This window comes from Chiloscyllium plagiosum, chromosome 1 (genome assembly GCF_004010195.1).
Source record: "Chiloscyllium plagiosum isolate BGI_BamShark_2017 chromosome 1, ASM401019v2, whole genome shotgun sequence".
Classification (NCBI taxonomy): Eukaryota; Metazoa; Chordata; class Chondrichthyes; order Orectolobiformes; family Hemiscylliidae; genus Chiloscyllium; species Chiloscyllium plagiosum.
This window is the reverse complement of record NC_057710.1, coordinates 68,350,648-68,369,884: the sequence shown is the minus strand read 5'-3', so window position 1 is coordinate 68,369,884 and position 19,237 is coordinate 68,350,648. Positions and strand designations below refer to the sequence as shown.

The window sequence follows — 19,237 nt, the reverse complement described above, 5'->3', positions numbered from 1 at the left end:
ATAGCCTGTACACATAGCCAACTTCTTATAACTGAGGTGACAATAGCTACTAATGAGAGATTAATGCTTGCAAATAGGTCTCTCACCATTTGGCTAGGTTTGCTGACAATGAGGAGCATTGGTGCTATTCCCTGTGAATGCACATTGATGGATGTGTCTGTGAACGGAGAAGGACTGTGTTTTAGGTAAATTGATTGGGCTGGAGGAGGGGAGGAAGAAATCGGGCCAGGATTTGGGAGAGGAAGAGAATGGAAAGGGCTAGAGAGAGAGGGGTGCGCAGAGAGAGCTGGTGGGGCTGAGGTAAAGGGAGGAAGATTGTGGGGGTGGAGGGGGGTGGTGGAGATGGTAGAGAGAATGGATGGGACAGGTGTGGTTCAGAGAGAACAGATGCTGCTGGGGAAGTGAAGAGAGACTGGATGGGGCTGAGAGGGGTGATTGAGCTTGCAAAGGGTGGAGAATGTCCTCCGTTTATTCTCTCTTCCTCATCTCCATTCTCTCTACTCATTCTCACAGTCCCCCCACTCTCTTCCACCTCTCCCTATTCTCTCCCTTATCCCCATTCTCTCTCCCTGTCCCATTCTCTTCCTCTCGCATTTATTGTATCTGTTCTCTCCCTGCCATATCCACTGTTTCATCCTTTCCTGTTCTCTCTTCCAGCATCCATTCATCCTCCACACAGTCTGTTCTCTTTTCCCACGTTGTCCATTCTCTTGATCCCCTCCATTAGTTCTTCCCCTCCCCTCTAAGCCTGTTCTCTCCCCTCTGGCCCCATTCGATTCCCATTTCAATGTTGAGCCTATGCTGTGTACATGAGCAGTACTGACTTTTCTACACAGCACATCCAAGGCCTGGAAATGTATACATGTACTTTGCCATGTGAGCATCTATGTGCAGTCATTCTAAGGTTATGGCATCACAAAAACCTGCTTCACGGGTTGTCTCTAGTGAGGTTTTTGACTCATTGTTAAAGGCTTGGAGGGGGAATCATATTTCCTTTCTTGACGTCAAGAATCTCATTTTTCCATTCTCCCTATATTACACCAACTGGCTTATTATTTCTCATGTCACTTAGGGCTGAGAAAATTCTTCCCAAGTGTGTCCTGTCTCTCAAATTTCAGTTGAAAATCTCACTGGAGCAGCTCAACTCATTTTCACAGTTCATAGTCCTCTAAGAGAATTCAGTTAATAAATTGTAATACAGTTCATATTCAGAACACCACATTTCAGGTTTTTATTATATTCTGTCACCGATATTATACAATAAGCTTAAGACAAGGAAAATACCAGGCTGGTCCTTCTCTGAGTAAAACACTTCAACACAGATCATTAACGGTAAAACAGAGTGTCGGCGGGACTCTCAACATCCTCAACAGTGGTCATATTGAAAACTTGCACACCAATTATTTTTGCAATCCAGTCAAGGTATTTCTTTGATATGAGAGTGTAAATCCCAGGCTTTTTGGGATCTGCACATCCTCGGCCGTATGACACAATGCCTTTGTATTTCTTGTTGCAAATTAAAGGACCGCCTGAATCACCCTGCAAGAAAGAAAATGAAAAAGACAATAATTAAGTAGAATTTGTTGATGATGCACTATTCAGATTGCAATATTATCTTGCTGTATTGAACTAAGAAGAGTAGTTATGTGCTTGTTAAAGATTACAAGCATGTAAACACCTGGAAAATATTTCAATTCTTTGGGCAGTGCAGGAAATGTCATTTCCCATCATCCCTCTCGTATCCCAGCTATAAGCAATACATACTCACTTTTGAATTTTCTCTAATAATCCGCCCCTACGGTCATAACCTCCTTTGATATTGTGTAGAGATATAAACCACCTGTTCATGACCAAACAAATTTCTAGATATGGGGGAAAAGATGTTTACTTACAAAATCAGAGTTCAGTATAAGGTCTTTCTCCATGGTCTGAACGACCCTGAACCTTTCCTGTCTGTTCATACCCAATCATACAGCAAACAGCAACTGGTTGGCTCCACAAATATTCTCAACAATGGGGGAGCCCAGCACATCAATGCAAAAAATATTTGCATCCACCTTCACCGGAAGGGACATGTGGTTGACCCATCTCCAGTCTCCTCTGAAGGTTCCCAACATCACAGTTGCTGGTATCTTCCAATATGATGCACTCCACATGATATCAAGGAATGGCTAAAAATACTGGATATTGCAAAGTCTGTGCAATCTGTCAGCCTAAACTCACATGTTGTGCTTTCCACTGATAACTGTACGTTATTCTGTCTTGAATGTTTGCTGTCATGCTATATCTTCATCAATGCCTACAACATTGTCAAGGTTTTTATCTGCTACAAAAGTTATAATGCTCTTCCTTAAACACTTCAAACAATAAGAGACCTAAAATCATTCTTGGGAAATGTCAGTGAGAACAAAGGCCCAGTCTAAGAAAATCCATCCATTATCATTCTATACTTCCTGTCAATGAATCAAGTCTGACAATTTTCTCTCTATTACTACAAGTCTTAACTTCTCCACAAGCCTTCTGAAACATTTCAGACTTTCTTTTCTGCTCAAATTGCTATGTTGCTCTTCAATGTGAGGATCACATTAGTTTCAGAGCTAAGTCAGAACAATGCAAAACAACTTCACCTCTGCTATTCATTGTAAAATCACCATCATGCCTTCTGGCATTGCAAAAGAAAAATGCTTAATAATTACCTTCAGCATTAAAAGAGATTTTACTTTGATCACTTAGTCTTTAAATAAATTTCTTTGAATGAAGGAACATGCATTCTGGTCACCAGTCTTTCATTCTCGTGCTTGCAGTCCAACACAATTACTAGTTGGCAATACATTTTAGCCAAAATTTAGAGATTTGTATAATAGTAACAGGAAGCCAATTTAATATGGAGCAGGGGTACAAAATTATTTTAAAAAGAATGAAATGAAGGGAGGATGATTCTTACATGATTAAGGTATCTTATAATCATAAGGTGGTGGATCATCTATTAGATATTGCTTTATCATGTTGTTATTTATTCTCAGGTATCAGCTGTTGCTTTAAAACCCATGTCTAAGTGCCTTGAGAAAGTGAGAGGGGGGTCCACCTGGGATAAATTCAGAATTCAGTAATTGAGGAGTGAAAAGATAATGAAGAAAGAGAAACAAACTGCGAGGCCAATCTAGTTATGAATACAAAAACTGACAATAAGAGTTTCTTTAAATATATAAAAAGGAGAGAGGTCAAAGTGAACAGAGGCCTGTTAGAAAATGAATCAATGGAGAACGTTTTGGGGAAAACAAGAAAATGGCAGAGCAGTTAAACAGATCAGTCTTCATATTGAAAGATGCTTCAAGCATTCCTCCTTTAGTGCTAAACAATATGGGAAGAAATTAAGTACCATCACTAGAGAAGTAGTATGAGACAAACTAATTAGGCTAAAGGCATATCAGTCCTCTGGCCCTCATGGCTCGCATCCTAGAATCCAAAAAGAAGTAGCGACAGAGATAGTGATTGCAATTTTCCAAAAATCATTGTATTTTGGAAAATTACCAGAGGATCGGAATATTGCCAATTGTACACCCCTATTTAAAAACGGAAGGGAGACAAAAAGCAGGTAACTATTGGTTGATTAGCCTAACATCTATTGCTGGAAAAATATTCAAAACAATTATTAGGGAAATAATCATAGTGCATTTGGAAATTCATAATATAATCAAGTAGGTCAGCATGACTGACTTAATAGAATTGTTTGAGGAATTCTCAGCCAGAGTGAATAGAGGGGAAGCAGGAGATGTTTTGTATTTGGACTTGCAGAAGGCATTAGACAAGGTTCATCACAAAAGGTTAATTTATAAGAGAAGAGCCCTTGCTGTTGGATGTCATTTACTGGCATGAATAAAGAATTGCCTCAAGTGCGGGAAGCTGCAGATTGGAAAAGTGGACCTTTTTTTAAGGCAAACTTGTAAGCAGTGGGGTTCCTCAGGGATTCTCAGGAATTATAACTGTTTGCAATACATATTAATGATGTGGAAATGCTGGTGTTGGACTGGGGTGGACAAAGTCAGAAGTCACATGAAGCCAGGTTATAGTCCAATGGATTTATTTGAAATCACAAACTATCAGAGCGCTGCTCCTTTGTCAGGTGAAGTCTTCACCTTGTGATTTCAAATAAAGTTGTTGAACTATAATTTGGTGTCATGTGCCTTGGAGGAAGGAAGTGAATGTATTGGAGCCAAACCTGCAAATGACACAAAAATAGGTGGAAAGGCAGGTTGCAAAATGGATACAAATAGTTTACACAGAGAGTTTGTTAGAAAAATTAAGTGGGCAAATATGTTGGCAAATGGAGTATAATATAGGAAAATGTGAAGTTGCTCGTTTTGGAAGGGAGAAGAAAAGAGTAGTGTTATTTAAATGGAGAAAAACTGCAGGAAGTTGCAACACAAAGGGACTTGGTGGGTACTTGTTCACAAAACACAGCAAGTTGCAGCAGGCAATTAGGAAGACTAGTGGAATGTTGGCCCTTATTTTAAAGGGTTTGGAATATAAGAGTAGGGAAATCTTACTGCAACTGTGCGAGATGCTGTTAAGACCACATGTGAAGTACTGTGAACACGTTTAGTCTTCTTATTTAAGAAAATATATTATTTCATTGGAATCAGTTCAGAGAATATTCACTAGGATGATCCTTAGTATGAAATTTTCTTATGAGCAAAGCTGAAACAACCTGGGACTCTGCCAACTGGAGTTTAGATGAGAGGCAATCTCATGGTAACATAGGATTCTTAAGGGCTTGACAGGGTAGATGCTGAAAGGAAGTTCCCATCATGGGAGAGTCTAGGACCAGAATGCATTGCCTCAGAATAAACGGGTGCTGATTTAACACTGGATAGAAAGAGAATTATCTTCTCTCAGAGGATTGTGAGTCTTCAGAACATCTTGTCATGGAAGGCTGTGGGGGAAGAGTCCTTACGTATATTAAGGCTGAAATAGATTCTTGATTAGCAGGGGAATAAAGGATTATGGGGAAAGGGCAAGAAAGTAGACGTGAGGAACATTGGATCAGCCATGATCCTATTGATTGGCAGAGCAGATTTGAGGAGCTAAATGGCCTACTCCTGTCCTTATTTCTTCTGGTCTTATCATGGTCTTCCTGAAACATGTTTTTGATACAACAGAGTGGTTTCCAAGGTCATGGACTTAGCACTCAAGGGAATTTAAGAGTCAGCCTTGATGATGGAAGATTGGAGTTCCATAGGATACAAGACACTGAATAAGGATACAAGATTTCCTTCAGTAACTAAAATGAGAAAATCATATAGGATGGTGGAGAAAATACAAAAGCTTCATAGTTATTTTAACTGATACCAACTAGTATACTCACATTGCATGAGTCTCTTTGGGCTTTGCTGTCACCAACACAGATCATGTCCTTGGTTACTACAGGTTTACGATTGTAGTACTCCTCACTGTTGCATATACACCGATCTATTACTTTCAGCTTCACTTGTTGAAGTGTGTCAGATGGAGACTTGGAGTATATAGACGTTATTCCCCATCCTGCCACCTTGCAGGAAGTTCCAGGTTTCACGTCTGTTTTCTTGTCATTTGGTAGTTTGAGCAAATTGACATATTTGTTGATTTTTGCTTCACTGGACAGCTGCAATAAAATAAGAGCAAATGAATACTTGCATTTTTTGAAATAGAAAGCAGATTTTCTACTTTATTATATTCCAAAAGAGGGCTGTCATGTTCAAACTGTGAGAAATGTGCTCCTCAAATATTTCTACTTTTGGACCGAATATTGTGCATCACAAAAACGTGTTGGGTCTTGGCTGTTGGGAGTCGGGATTTCTTTGGCAGATGTAAGGGATTTTGGGGTTGAAGTCTTGTGGTGCAGTGATAGCACGAACAACTCTGGGTTCAAGTCTGACTTTCAGAATTGATGGTCACCGAAGGTATATTCATAATATGGTCAGGTAGGTGGATCAGGCAATGGTTGGACAGGCACTGTGCATCCTCTGGGATGGGTATCATTATTTGTCATCTACAACTTGATGGTGATTGTCATTATCTGCAATTTCACAGCACACCCCAATCGAATTCCTATCATTGACCATCCACTTTACGCTACCCTTGATTTCACCCTCCAATGATTTCAGTGAAGAATACAATCAGGCAGAGTACAAAACAAATGGTGGTCCAATCCCGACAGATTAAAATGACTGTATATCTCTGAGGTACTGTGGAGGTAGAACTCTTGTTGCCTTAAGTGATCAATGTCAAGTGCGTATCGCAAAAATGTGTTGGATCTTGGCTGTTGGGAGTCGGGATATTTTTAGGCAGATGTAAAGGAGTTGGGGTTGAAGTCTTGTGGTGCAGCGATGCACTAACAACTCTGGGTTTCAGTCTCACTTTAGGAATTGATGGTCACTGAAGGTATATTCACAATGTGGTCAGTTAGGTTGATCATTTGTCTGTAAGTACTTCTAATATTCCTGACTGCAGATTGTAAGTTGCTTGGAAGTTTCTAAGCCAGCTATGATGCAGATGGCAACAGCAAACTACTGCAATGCTTTATCAAGCATAATCTAATAAGTCACCAAATCCCTCTTAAGGCACAGTATCTGAGCAAGAGAGAATGGAAATGGCAGGAAGGACAAATATTGTTTGATTGGCTTTTGGACATTAAGAAATGTTTATACAGTTTCATTTAAGTGGGATTACATTTATAACTTTAAATTTTAATGTTTTCTTGATCAATAAAGGAAAGATTCTCCAGTGGCTTGATGATTAAATCTTGCTGAGAAGCCTCTGGATCTGTGTAAAGGCAGGTGACTTTAGCTGAAGCAGCAGTCAGATTGCCACAGTTCAGCCAGAGTACCCCAGGCAAAAGACAAAAGATACCTGCATCTGATTGCTCACTGAAGACTTCCCATATGGAAAAATGATTACTAGAGTTAGGTTTGACTATAATGCCCCAATAGGCTTAAGCAGCTTATTGAAGTGAAGAATATTCCCTGTGACAACTGTATGCTTGAGTCTCAACTTTTAGAAACATTTAAACTGACAACACCATTGGTGGATTTCACAAGGTATTTTGCATAATTTTTGCACAACAAGATTGACCTTATAACGTTGTTACATTTCGCAGAAGCAAAACACTACTGTCTTTCTAAATTACTAATTTTAAATACCACAAACAAAGCAGAAAGAATTGAAATCCATACTTCAAGTAGCATGATGTCATTTTGTGTAGTTCTTCTGTTAAACTGTGGATGGGGATACTGCTTCTTGACCTGAATTTTTTGTTGACTTTTCTCATTTTGTGACAAAGAATGGGCTCCAAGAACAACTTGAACACGTCCCATCCTACATTTCATCAGAAAGGTAGACAATTAATCTTTGCTTCCGTAAGAGCAGGCAATTTTCAGATATTTGAGAAGAAGAACATTCAGGATTTCAAACGATGATAACAAACTGAACAATGAACTAAACCATATAATTTCCTGTTTCTTTCAGCCCTAGATCAAACATTGAATCTATAAGGAAGAAAACATCTACTCAGTTCAGCTGCTCCCAACAAATGGATGGAAATTAATGGAGCTCCATTTTAATGGAATTCTTCTTCAGATACTGACTGATTTGTGTTACATTTTTAAAAACTTTACCTCAGGATTTCTGGTAAGGGTCTTTTTCCTTTTTGATCTCCAGTATGAGTGCAGTTGTAAAGTAAAATGCTGGTAGATAGAGGAGTGGTTTTTAACTCCAGAATGAATATAAAATGAAAACACATCGTGATAACCTCATTCTCAGGGACGACCATGCAAAGAATGAACTCTGTCTAAAGGTTCGGTAAAGTTGATGAAGTCAATTAGTCATGCCTTAGTTTCTGTGCTACAGGCACCTCCCACATCACCACAGATGGATCTAAATATCGGCCATGCATAGAATTTATGTTCTACAGAAGAGTGGCCAGCTAGGGGGCTAGTTCAGTCCAATGGAAAAGAAGGAACCCCTCCCTCTGAAACAGAGCACCAACATTTTGAAATCAAAGAGATTTCAGTTAACAAGTCTGTGAAATATTTGTACAGAGACCAAGTCCCATCAATAAGCCAAACAGCTCGGAGTCACTCCTCAAAACTGGGGAGATTCTAATCTCTAATTATACTTTATTCCTTCACACAGATCACTGTTGGCCTACACATGTGGAGCATCATCAGCCCACATATGGCACTGTCGGCTACATTGCTGCATTTCTGCAGTCACTTATCTATCAGAATAGGTGAAGGCATTAAATTTATTTTCCTAAAGGGCATTAGTGAACAAGACAGTTCTTTAAAAGATGTCCAAGACTAGCTTTCAATTTTTGCAGATTTAGTTTAAAAAAAATCTCCTTGGTAAGATGTGAATCCATTTCTGCAGATCGTTAGTTGGGCATCTGGATGAGAAGCTTAGAAACATTACCATTGTTCTATCATCTCTCCATCGATGAATTTGTGATGTGCTGTTGTCAGCAAATAATGAATTCATACAAGCTATTAACATCTGGAATCCTCCAGACATTTGATTATCCTGCAACTGGTTCAGGATGTTATTACAGTAATCATACTTCAGAAAATATTGACATGTAGTAAAATGAGTGATGTCATTAATGAGACTTGCAGCTATTATTAAGGACGCTGATTCTTTCCACTTGGATCCAGATAATTCTGCAAGCCAATGACCTAACAAGTAGGTAAAACAAAGAACTATGGTTGCTGGAAATCTAAAACAAAAATAGAAAAAACTGGAGAAACACGACAGGTCTGGTGCCATCTGTGGAGAGAAAGCAGAGTTAATGTTTCAGGTCCAGTGGGTCACATTGTGGCTGTAGAGGACATTGGTTAGGCCACTTTTAGAATATTGTGAACAATTCTGGTCTCCCTCCTATCGGAAGGATGTTGTGAAACTTGAAAGAGTTCAGAAAAGATTTATAAGGATGTTGCCAGGGTTGGATGATTTGAGCTATCGGGAATCGTTGAATAGGCTGGGGCTGTTTTCCCTGGAGCATCGAAGGCTGAGGGGTAACCTCATAGAGGTTTATAAAATCATGAGGGCTATGGCTAGTGTAAATAGTTCAGGTCTTTTCCCTGGGGTGGGGGAGTCGAGATCTAGGGGGCATTGGTTTAGGGTGTGAAGGGAAAGATATAAAAGAGACCTAAGGGGTAACTTTTTCACACAGAGGGTGGTGCATTAATGAAATTGGCTGCCAGAGGAAGTAGTGGAGGCTGGTACCATTGCAACATTAAAAAGGCATCTGGATGAGTATATGAATAGGAAGGGTTTAGAGAGATATGGCTCAAGAGCTGGCAAATGGGACTAGATTAAGTTTGGATATCTGGTCGGCATGGACAGGTTGGACTGAAGGGTCTGTTTCCATGCTGTACATCTCTTTGACTCTATGATTCTATGACCCTTCTTCAAGGTGGCATATATTGCTAATGACAAAGGTACAGAGGGGAATGGGAATGGAGGTGGAGGTTAATGATTGGTGGAGATAGAGCCCAGAGTGAGAGAACAAAGGGATGGATAAAAATAAACAAGGGTGATAGAAAAGGTCCTAATAGAGACTGTAAGTAGGTGAAAATGGTTTGGCTGCAATGAAAGTAGGCAAAGATGACAGGGCTTGGGGTATCAGGGTGGTAAAAGAACATGGAAGAATGTTTTCAGGCCCTAAAATTATTGAACTCAATATTGAGCCTTAAAGGCTGTAGGGACCCCACTGCAAAATGAGATGTTGTTCTTCCAACTTGTGCTGAGCTCACCGGAGCTCTGTAACAGGCCTGAGACAGAGATGTTGGCTAGGGAACACAGCGGTATGTCGAAGTGACAGGGAACTGGAAGATTGGGATTATTTCTGAGGACAGAGTGTAGGTGTTCTCTAAAGTGGTTGCTCAGTCTGTGTTTAATTTCAACAGTGTAGAGGGGACCATATTATGGCAGTGAATACACTGGACCTGAAACGTTAACTTTGCTTTCTCTCCAGAGATACTGCATGACCTGCTGAGTTTCTCCAGTTTTTTCCATTTTTGACCTAATAAATAGGTTAAGTCTAGCCAGACTAGGAATAGGATGCCAGAAAAGCTCTTGAGGACACAGCTGTGAAAATCCCAACAATATATCTATTTGTGTTGGATTCTGATGCCTTAGCTTTGCATGGGTATCGTAGAGTCATAGAGTCATAGAGATGTACAGCATGGAAACAGACGCTTCGGTCCAACCGTCCGTGCCGACCAGATATCCCAATCCAATCTAGTCCCACCTGCCAGCACCAGCAGATGAAGGATAATAAAAAAAGTCAACTACAGAACTATATGGCATTTTCCATCTAACGACCAGACTATCTATGCAATCAAATAGTTAGATGTATTTTTAAAATATCACATCAACCATATGAAGAGAAATAGTTATCAATATCATGGTGCTCTGGGTATCAATAATTATGTGGTGTAACATTTGAAAGTAATTATTTGATGTGGTTTTGGTGTGGGAGTTAAGCTTAGGTTGATAAATACAGTACTAAGTCAATTATAGATATACACATGATAACTTACCATTCACAGTGTGCTGCTGTCAGTATCCATTTATTTCTGATCAAAGCCCCTCCACAATTATGCAAATAACTCTTCAGTGTCTTGTTATAAAATTGAATAGATGCCATATAGGGTTTTGAATGGGGTTTAACTTCATTGCCTCCAATAATTTCTGCACCATTATCTGTATAGAAAACATATTAAAGATGCTGAATGCCAATTTAATCAGTTGACACATGTACACATAAATCTTTGACTAAATGAACATAATTGTCATATAATTTATTGTACGGAAATATTCCAATGAGGGTGAGGTGAGAGTCACCGCACTTAACATTAAAGCAACATTTCGTGTCATAGAGAGCGCGGAAACAGACCCTTCAGCCCAAATCATCCATGCTGACCAGATATAGTCCCACTTGCCAGCACTTGGCCCATATCCCTCCAAACTCTTCCTATTCATATACCCATCCAGATGCCTTTTAAATGTTGCAATTGTATTAGCCTCCACCACTTCCTCTGGCAGCTCATTCCATACACACACCACCCACTGCATAAAAAGTTGCTCCTTAGGTTCCTTTTATATCTTTCCCCTCTAACCCTAAAGCTATGCCCTCTAGTTCTGGACTCCCCTACTCCAGGAAAAATACTTTGTCTATTTATCCTATCCATGCCCCTCATGATTATATAAATGTCTATGAGATCACCCCAAGGCCTTCGACACTCCAGGGAAAACAGCCCCAGCCTATTCAGCCTCTCCCTATAACTCAAGTCCTCCAAACCTGGCAACATCCTTGTATGTCTTTTCTGAACCCTTTCAAGTTTCACAACATTCTTCCATTAGGAAGGAAACCAGAATTGCTCACAATTTTCCAAAAGTGGCCTAACCAACGTCCTGTAGAGCTGCAACATGACCTCCCAACTCCTATACTCAATGCTCTGACCAATAAGGGAAAGCATACCAAATGCCTTCTTCACTATCCTATCCACCTGCGACTCTACTTTCAAGGAGCTATGAACCTGCACTCCAAGGTCTCTTTGTTCAGCAAAACTTCCTAGGACCTTACCATTAAGTGTATAAATCCTGCTAAGATTTGCTTTCCCAAAAAACAGCACCTCACATTTATCTGAATTAAACTCCATCTGCCACTCCTATTGGCCCATTTGATCATGATCCTGTTGTAATCTGAGATAACCCTCTTCGCTGTCCACTACACCTCCAATTTCGGTGTCATCTGCAAACTTACTAACTGTGCCTCTTATGCTCGCATCCAAATCATTTATGTGAATGACAAAAAGTAGAGGACCCTGCACCGATCCTTGTAGCACTCCACTGGTCAAAGGCCTCCAGTCTGAAAAACAACCCTCCACCACCACTCTCTGTCTTCTACCTTTGAGCCAGGTTTGTATCCAAATGGCTAGTTCTCTCTGTATTCCATGAGATCTAACCTTGCTTATCAGTCTCCCATGGGGAACCTTGTTAAACACCTTACTGAAGTCCATATATGATTTGGAGATGCCGGTGTCGGACTGGGGTGTACAAAGTTAAAAATCACACAACACCAGGCTATAGTCCAACAGGTTTAATTGGAAGCACTAGCTTTCGGAGCGCCGCTCGTTCATCAGGTGATTGTGGAGGACACAATTGTAAGGCACAGAATTTACAGCAAAAATTTACAGCATCGTGTAATTTCAGTTACATCACACTGTAAACGTTTGCTGTAAATTCTATGCCTTACAATTGTGTCCTCCACAACTACCTGATGAAGGAGCGGTGCTCCGAAAGCTAGTGCTTCCAATTAAACCTGTTGGACTATAACCTGGTGTTGTGTGATTTTTAACGAAGTCCATATAGATCATGTCCACAGCTTTGCCCTCATCAATCCTTTGTTACTTTTTTGAAAAACTCAATCAAGTTTGTGAGACATGATTTCCCATGCACAAAAGCCATGTTGACTATCCCTAATCTATCTTTACCTTTCCAAATATGTGTAAATCCTGTCCCTCAGGATTCCCTCCATCAACCTGCCCACCACCAACATCAGGCTCATCGGTCAATAGTTCCCGGGCTTGTCCTTACCACCTTTCTTAAATAATGGTACCATGTTAGCCAATCTCCAGTCTTCTGGCACCTCATCTGTGACCACTGATGATACAAATCTCTCAGCAAGAGGCCCAGCAATCACTTCCCTAGCTTCCCACAGAGTTCTAGGTTGCACCTGATCAGGTCCTGGGGATTTATCCACCTTTATACATTTCAAGACATCCAGCACTTCCTCCTCTGTAATATGGACATTTTTCAAGATGTCACCATCTATTTCCCCATACTCTATATCTTCCATGTCCTTCTCCACAGTAAACACTGAGGCAAAATACTCATTTAGTATTTGCCCCATCTCCTGCCGTTCCACACAAAGGCCGCCTTGCTGATCTTTGAGGAGCCCTATTCACTCCCTACTCACCCTTTTGTCCTTAATATATTTGTCAAAACCCTCTGGATTTATCCTTTACCCTATTTGCCAAAGCTATCTCATGTTCCCTTTTTTCGCCTCCTGATTTCCCTCTTAAGTATATTCCTCCTGCCTTTATATTCTTCTAAGGATTCACTAGATCTCTTCTGTCTGTACCTGACTATGCTTCCTTCTTTTTCTTAACTAAATCTTCAATTTCTCTAGTCATCCAGCATTCCCTACACCTACTGGCTTTGCCTTTCACCCTAACAGGAATATACTGTCTCTGCACTCTCTTTATCTCATTTCTGAAGGCTTCCCATTTTCCAGCCGTCCCTTTACCTACGAACATCTGCCCCCAATCAGCTTTTGAAAGCTCTTGCTTAATGCTGTCAAAATTAGCTTTCCTCCAATTTAGAACTTCAACTTTTAGATCTGGTCTATCTTTTTCCATCACTATTTTCAAATTAATAGAATTATGGTCTATTAGTTTGAAAATAGTGATGGAAAAGGATAGACCAGATCTAACAACTGAAGTTCTAAATTGTTGATCACAGAAAGGAAATTGGTTGTACTGTTAGAGGATGATCACTTTAATTCAAGGATGTCACTGCAGGAGCAACTAAGGACAGTATTCTAGGCCAAACCATTTTCAGCTGCTGCATTAATGACCTACCCTTCGTTGTAAGATTAGAAGTGGGGATATTTACTGGTGGTTGCACAGTGTTTAGTTCTGACTTCAACTTCTCAAATAATTAAGCCATCTGTGCACACATAGAGTAAGATGTGAATCATATCCAGGCTTTCAATTGTGTCTAGGTTCTTGCTGTGGGAAGTGAGTGCAGAAATATAAAGATAAAAAGGTGTGTCTGGGAAGGTGGTACAGGTGGGAAGGTTTTAGATTGCTGGGACACTGAGACAGGCTCTGGGTCAACTCCACAAGTTCGACAGTTTGCATCTGAACAGATCTGGGACTGAGTTCCTTCTGTGGAATTATGCTATTGCTGTTCAAGAGGTTTCAAATGAACTCAGCAGAGGTATGGGAATGAGTGGAGGATTTTAGGAAGTAATACCAGGGTGCATGAAATGCAGAGAAAGGCAGATACACTAAAATAGAAAACAGAAAGTTAGCTAATGGAATTGGAGTAAGGGAGAATCGACTGACATTTAAATCAAGGTTACAGTGCACGCAGGTCAACAGGCTGACATAGTGAATAATATTGGCATTACAGACAGTTTGACGTGAGATTATGATGATGTGGCAGTAACAGACACCTGGCATAAAGAAGGCCAGATTTGTCTGTTGAATATTGCTGGGTATAAGGGTTCAGAAATTTAGGAAAGGAAAGAAATTGAGTTATTTTTGCTTAAGGAATGTTTTGCAGTGCCGGAGAAAGATGTTTCACAGGGTTGAAAGACAGGGAGAAAGTGAGGACTGCAGATGCTGGAGATCAGAGCTGAAAAATGTGTTGCTGGAAAAGCGCAGACAGGTTTGATTTAGTTAGAGCTAAGGAATGAGAAGGATGTATTGTTATTGGTTTATCATGACCACCAGCCAGTGAGACTGAACTGGAGAAACAAGGAAATTACAAAGAGATATAAACACCATAGAGTAGTTATAATGGGGGACTTTATCCTATCCATGCCCCTCATGATTTTATAAACCTCTATAAAGTCACCCCTCAGCCTTTGACATTCCAGGAAAAACAACCCCAGCCTATTCAGCCTGTCCCTATAGCTCAAATCCTGACAACATCCTTGTAAATCTTTTCTGAACCTTTTCAAGTTTCACAACATTCTTCCGATAGGAAGGAGGCCAGAATTGCTCGCAGTATTCCAAAGGTGGACTAACCCAACTCCTAACAGCCACAACATGCCCTCCCAACTCTTATACTCAATGTTCTGACCGATAAAGGAAAGCATACAAATGCCTTTTTCACTATCTTATCTATCTACAACTCAACTTTCAAGGAGCTATGAACCTGCACTCCAAGGCCTTGTTGTTCAGCAACACTCCCTAGGGCCTTACCATTAAGTGTATAAGTCCTGCTAAGGTTTGCTTTCCCAAAATGCAGCACCTCACATTTATCTAAATTGAATGCCATCTGCCACTCCTCAGTCATTGGCCCAGCTAATCAAGATCCCATTGTAATCTGTGGTAAACTTCTTTGCTGTCCACTACACTTCCAATTTTGGTGTCTTCTGCAAACTTACTAACTATACCTCCTATGTTCACATTTAAATCATTTATATAAATGATGAAACATAGTGGATTCAGCAGGGATCTTGTGGCACACTACTGGTCATGGGACTGCAGTCTGAAAAGCAACCTCCACTACCACCCTCTGTCTTCTATCTTTGAGCTAGTTCTGTATCCAAATGGCTAGTTGTCCCTGTATTCCATGAGATCTAACCTTGAGGTTAGATCTACAACAGTGTCTACAGCAGTGTATCTCCAATCTAATGAGAAAGGAGGCACTGCTAGACCTGGTTCTTGGGAATGAGGTGGGCCAAGAAGACTAAGTGACAGTGAGGGAACATTTAAGAGACAGTAATCATTGTATTACAAGGGTTAGAATGACAATAGAAAATGACATTGGTCAATCCAGAATAAGAAGAATCAACTGGCAAACTTCAATGGGGCAATAACAGAAATGGTCAGATAGACTGAAAGAAAAGGTCAGCAGCGGTAGCTGATGTAGCTAAACAATGGGCTGGAGTGGAGATGGTTTGGGCCCAGTCAAGGTATACAGGGAAAAGTGAAACAAATAAATCCAGAGCTCTCTGGATGTCAAAGAAAAACAAGTGTGCTTAATCCAGGTGTCAAGTTGAAGTGCAATTGAGAACCAAATGTTCAGAAGGGAGGTGAAGAAACAAATATGAGATGCAAAGAGCAATTATGATAAAAGTCTGACAGCTGATAGAAATCAAAATTGCAAAGTCTTCAATAAGCATATCAATAGACATAGATATAGAAGTGATTTAATTACTCCATCTCCAAAGCCTTCTGAGGCTGAGTTCCAAACTCACAAACACTATGAAAAAGAACTTTCTCCTCATCTCTGTCCTAAAAGGTAATTTTAAAACCATGTCATCTAGTTCTGTGCTGACTCATGAGAAAATATCGTCTTTTTACCTCAACTTTTTCATAACTAGTAAGAATTTTAATATACTTCCATCAATTAACCTCTTAATATTCTGAACCCCAGTGGAAACAAGCCCCACCTGTCCAACCCAACCTCATAAGACAATCCATTCATTCCAATATACATTATTTCTGGAATTGAATAGCGTACAAGTAACTGGAAGTTGGAGTAAGCAATTCAACCCTTCAAGCCTACTCCTCCATTGAAGATGATCATGGTTGATTTCATCTCAGCCTCAACTCCATTTTCCCACCTGCTCCTCACAACTAATTTACGCATTTCTAATTAAAAATCTATCTCGTCTTTAAATTTATTCTGTGTCCCAGTATTGCCCACAGTCTGGGGTAGTGAATTCTATAAATTCATGGTCCTTTGAAAGAAGTAATTTCCCCATACCTCTTTATCTCTTTACTAATTAAAAATCTGTATCCTCTTAAATTTGTTCAGTGACCCTGTGTCCATCATCCTCTAAGGTAGTGAATTGCAAAGTTTCATTACTTTTGAGAGAATTAATTCTTTCTCATCTTTGTTTTAAACCTGCTATCCCTTAATTGAAAACTATGACATTGCTTTAGATTGTCCCACAAGGGGAATATTTAGTCCCTATCTACTTTGTTTATCTCTTGTTGCATCTTACATGCATAACTTAGCTCATCTTTCATTCTGCTAAACTCGGGCGAGTATAGGCCTACATTGCTCAATCTCATCTCATAACACATGTTTTTCAGGCGTGGAATTAATCACATGAACCTTCTCAGGACTGCATCCAATGCAACCAAATTCTTCCTCAAGTATAGAGACCAAAATAATAAATCACATCAAATAAATCAGATCAAAAGTACTCCAGCTACAGTCTTACTGATGCTTTGTATAACTGCAACACTTCTCTCCTTTTCCTCCATTCCTTTAGCAATCAATAAGTGCCAAGATTCCTAACCTATCCATCGTCCATTTGTAAATGTCTTATATCTTTGTTGCAACTTACTTTCCCCTCTATTTTAGAGTCATCTGCAAATCTGGCTACAGTTCACATTCTATCTCTGCATCCAATGGAAGTCAATGACCAAGTAAAATCATAGCAGGACTATTAATCCAGAAACCTAGCCAATGTTCTGGGCACCAATGTTTAAATCCTGCCACAGCAGATGGTGGTATTTGAATTTAATAAAAATCTCACAGAGTCTAATGATGACAAAGAATCCATTGTTGATTATTGGGGGAAAAATGTATCTGGTTCACTATTACCTTTCAAAGAAGGAAAATGCCATTATTACTGGTCTAGACGACATGTGACTCCAGACCAAAGCAATGTGATTGACTCATAACTGCCTTCTAGGATGGATAATAAACACTGGCCTAGCCGGTGACCCCCCTCATCCACTAATGAATGAAAAAAGAGTCCAAGACGTTAATGTAGACTGTAGATAGTTGTGGCCTGAGGACCGAAGGTTATGGACCCCCAGTGGTTACATCTTGACAACTAGAAAATAAATACCCATTTATTCTGACTGTTGTTCATTAGTCCTCTGTCTAAGCTAATAAATTACTCCAATCTCATCTTGTGAGTTAACATTTTGTGTGGCACCTTATCAGAAAGGCATTGTCACTCAGATCTATCTGACAATTCGAGAAAAGAACAGATTTATACCCTTTACAAGTTGCTTTTGATTTGTTGCATTGGTTCAAAAGTATTCTATAATTCCTAATACCTTAAAAAATACATGGGTCAAACACGGAGTAAAAATGAATACAGAAAGAGATAATAATAATGTATTGCTACATCAGAAATTGAGAATGCTGGTTAATCATGACAAAATGCTAAAGGTACACTGATTACTACTTAAACATTATAACAATAAATCTTATTGTCAATGTGCTAAGTATAAAAGTTGCTTATTTTGTTACTTACATGTTGGAGATAGGGAAAAAATAACCAAAGAAACAAATAGTGTATGTTGCAATGATTTCATTGTCACCTCTCTAATGCCAAGTGAAGATCTCGATTAATTTATAATAAACTCAGAGGGATGTGGTTTGTTAACTTTGATGTCATCTTTATGTTGTTGACTTCTTACTATTTTAAATTTATTTCATTTATGAGAAACCACGAGACCGCACTCAAAGCTTACCAGGGTGTTGTTATAATTACTGAGACATTAACAAGTAGAACTTGTTGGAAACTGATAGCTCTTCTGAGTTTTGGAATGTCTCATTTTCAACTTAATTTGAATATTTCAGTGAAGCGTTTCTTATTAAATATGTCACATTTATTGGGAATCCATAAGTCATGCAAATTAAATAATGCAATAAGTGGAAGCTGACTAAAACTGAGAAAATATTAACAGAATGTAACACTTTCATGTGGTTTACCATCAAACAGAGGCAACCCAAAAAGAAAGAATATCATAGAATATAACAGTTTCTGTTGTATTCTTCTGGGCCTTAGTGTCAAATTTTTCTTTGTGTGCATTGATGTGAGAGCAAAACAATGCTAAATATTTGGTCAGGGAACAAATGACAAAATCTATAGTCAAATTAATAGCAAACTGTGCTGTTTTCTGTGGTGAGTTAGCTGTCATGAACTTTGCGGAATGGCTTTTTAATATAACATCTCTTAGACTCTCTATCTGATTGCCACACAATAACTCCTATTGGAATTTACACATGAAGGCATGGTGGATAAGGACAGAATTGTAGAAATATCAGAAGCTAGTTCTGGCAACTTTAAATGGATGAGGGCTAAACTAGTTAGAAGCAGTAAAATTTATTAACTATTAAACTACATACAGAAGCATGACAAAGCAGGATTTCACTAGAACCTTCTTCCCTCAGGGCTTGCACCATCTAACAACACTAATGAGACAAGTTGAATATTAGCATCTAGCTATCAATCCCATATACTACACTGATCCCAGGTTTGTTGACAAACTGACAATAGGGTCATAGAGCTGTACAGCAAGAAACAGACCATTTAGTCCAACTCGTCCATGCTGAAAAGATATCCTAACCTAATCTAGTCCCATTTGCCAGCATTTGGCCCATATCCCTCTAAACACTTCCTATTCACATATCCATCCAGATGCTT

The 19,237-nt window shown here is 39.5% G+C and overlaps 2 protein-coding genes across 2 annotated transcripts in view; both read right to left on the bottom strand.

The window, feature by feature from the left end:
* LOC122554931 overlaps positions 1-19,237 on the bottom strand; it is a 100,984-nt gene that overhangs the window by 33,217 nt on the left and 48,530 nt on the right. Inside the window, exons 6-8 of the mRNA XM_043700360.1 lie at positions 8,449-8,708; positions 5,366-5,641; positions 1,398-1,539 (exon numbers count right to left, since the gene is read on the bottom strand). Coding sequence (XP_043556295.1) covers positions 1,398-1,539; positions 5,366-5,641; positions 8,449-8,708 — 678 coding nt within the window. The remainder of the gene's footprint in view (positions 1-1,397; positions 1,540-5,365; positions 5,642-8,448; positions 8,709-19,237) is intronic.
* Positions 1,208-18,122, bottom strand: LOC122549194 (granzyme A-like). The gene is made up of 5 exons (XM_043688589.1): positions 18,062-18,122; positions 10,578-10,740; positions 7,212-7,353; positions 5,366-5,641; positions 1,208-1,539 (listed from the first exon to the last, which is right to left on the bottom strand). The coding sequence occupies exons 1-5, from the start codon at positions 18,120-18,122 to the stop codon at positions 1,327-1,329; spliced, it is 855 nt and encodes a 284-aa protein (XP_043544524.1). The 3' UTR covers positions 1,208-1,326.

Excerpts from the sequence above, each read along its gene's own strand:
- LOC122549194 (XM_043688589.1), bottom strand. The coding sequence starts at position 18,122 with ATGAAATCATTGCAACATACACTATTTGTTTCTTTGGTTATTTTTTCC. Across the intron at positions 10,741-18,061 it reads TTTTTCCCTATCTCCAACAT|ATAATGGTGCAGAAATTATT; the intron begins GTAAGTAACAAA and ends TTTTCTATACAG. Across the intron at positions 5,642-7,211 it reads ATGACATCATGCTACTTGAA|CTGTCCAGTGAAGCAAAAAT; the intron begins GTATGGATTTCA and ends ATTTTATTGCAG.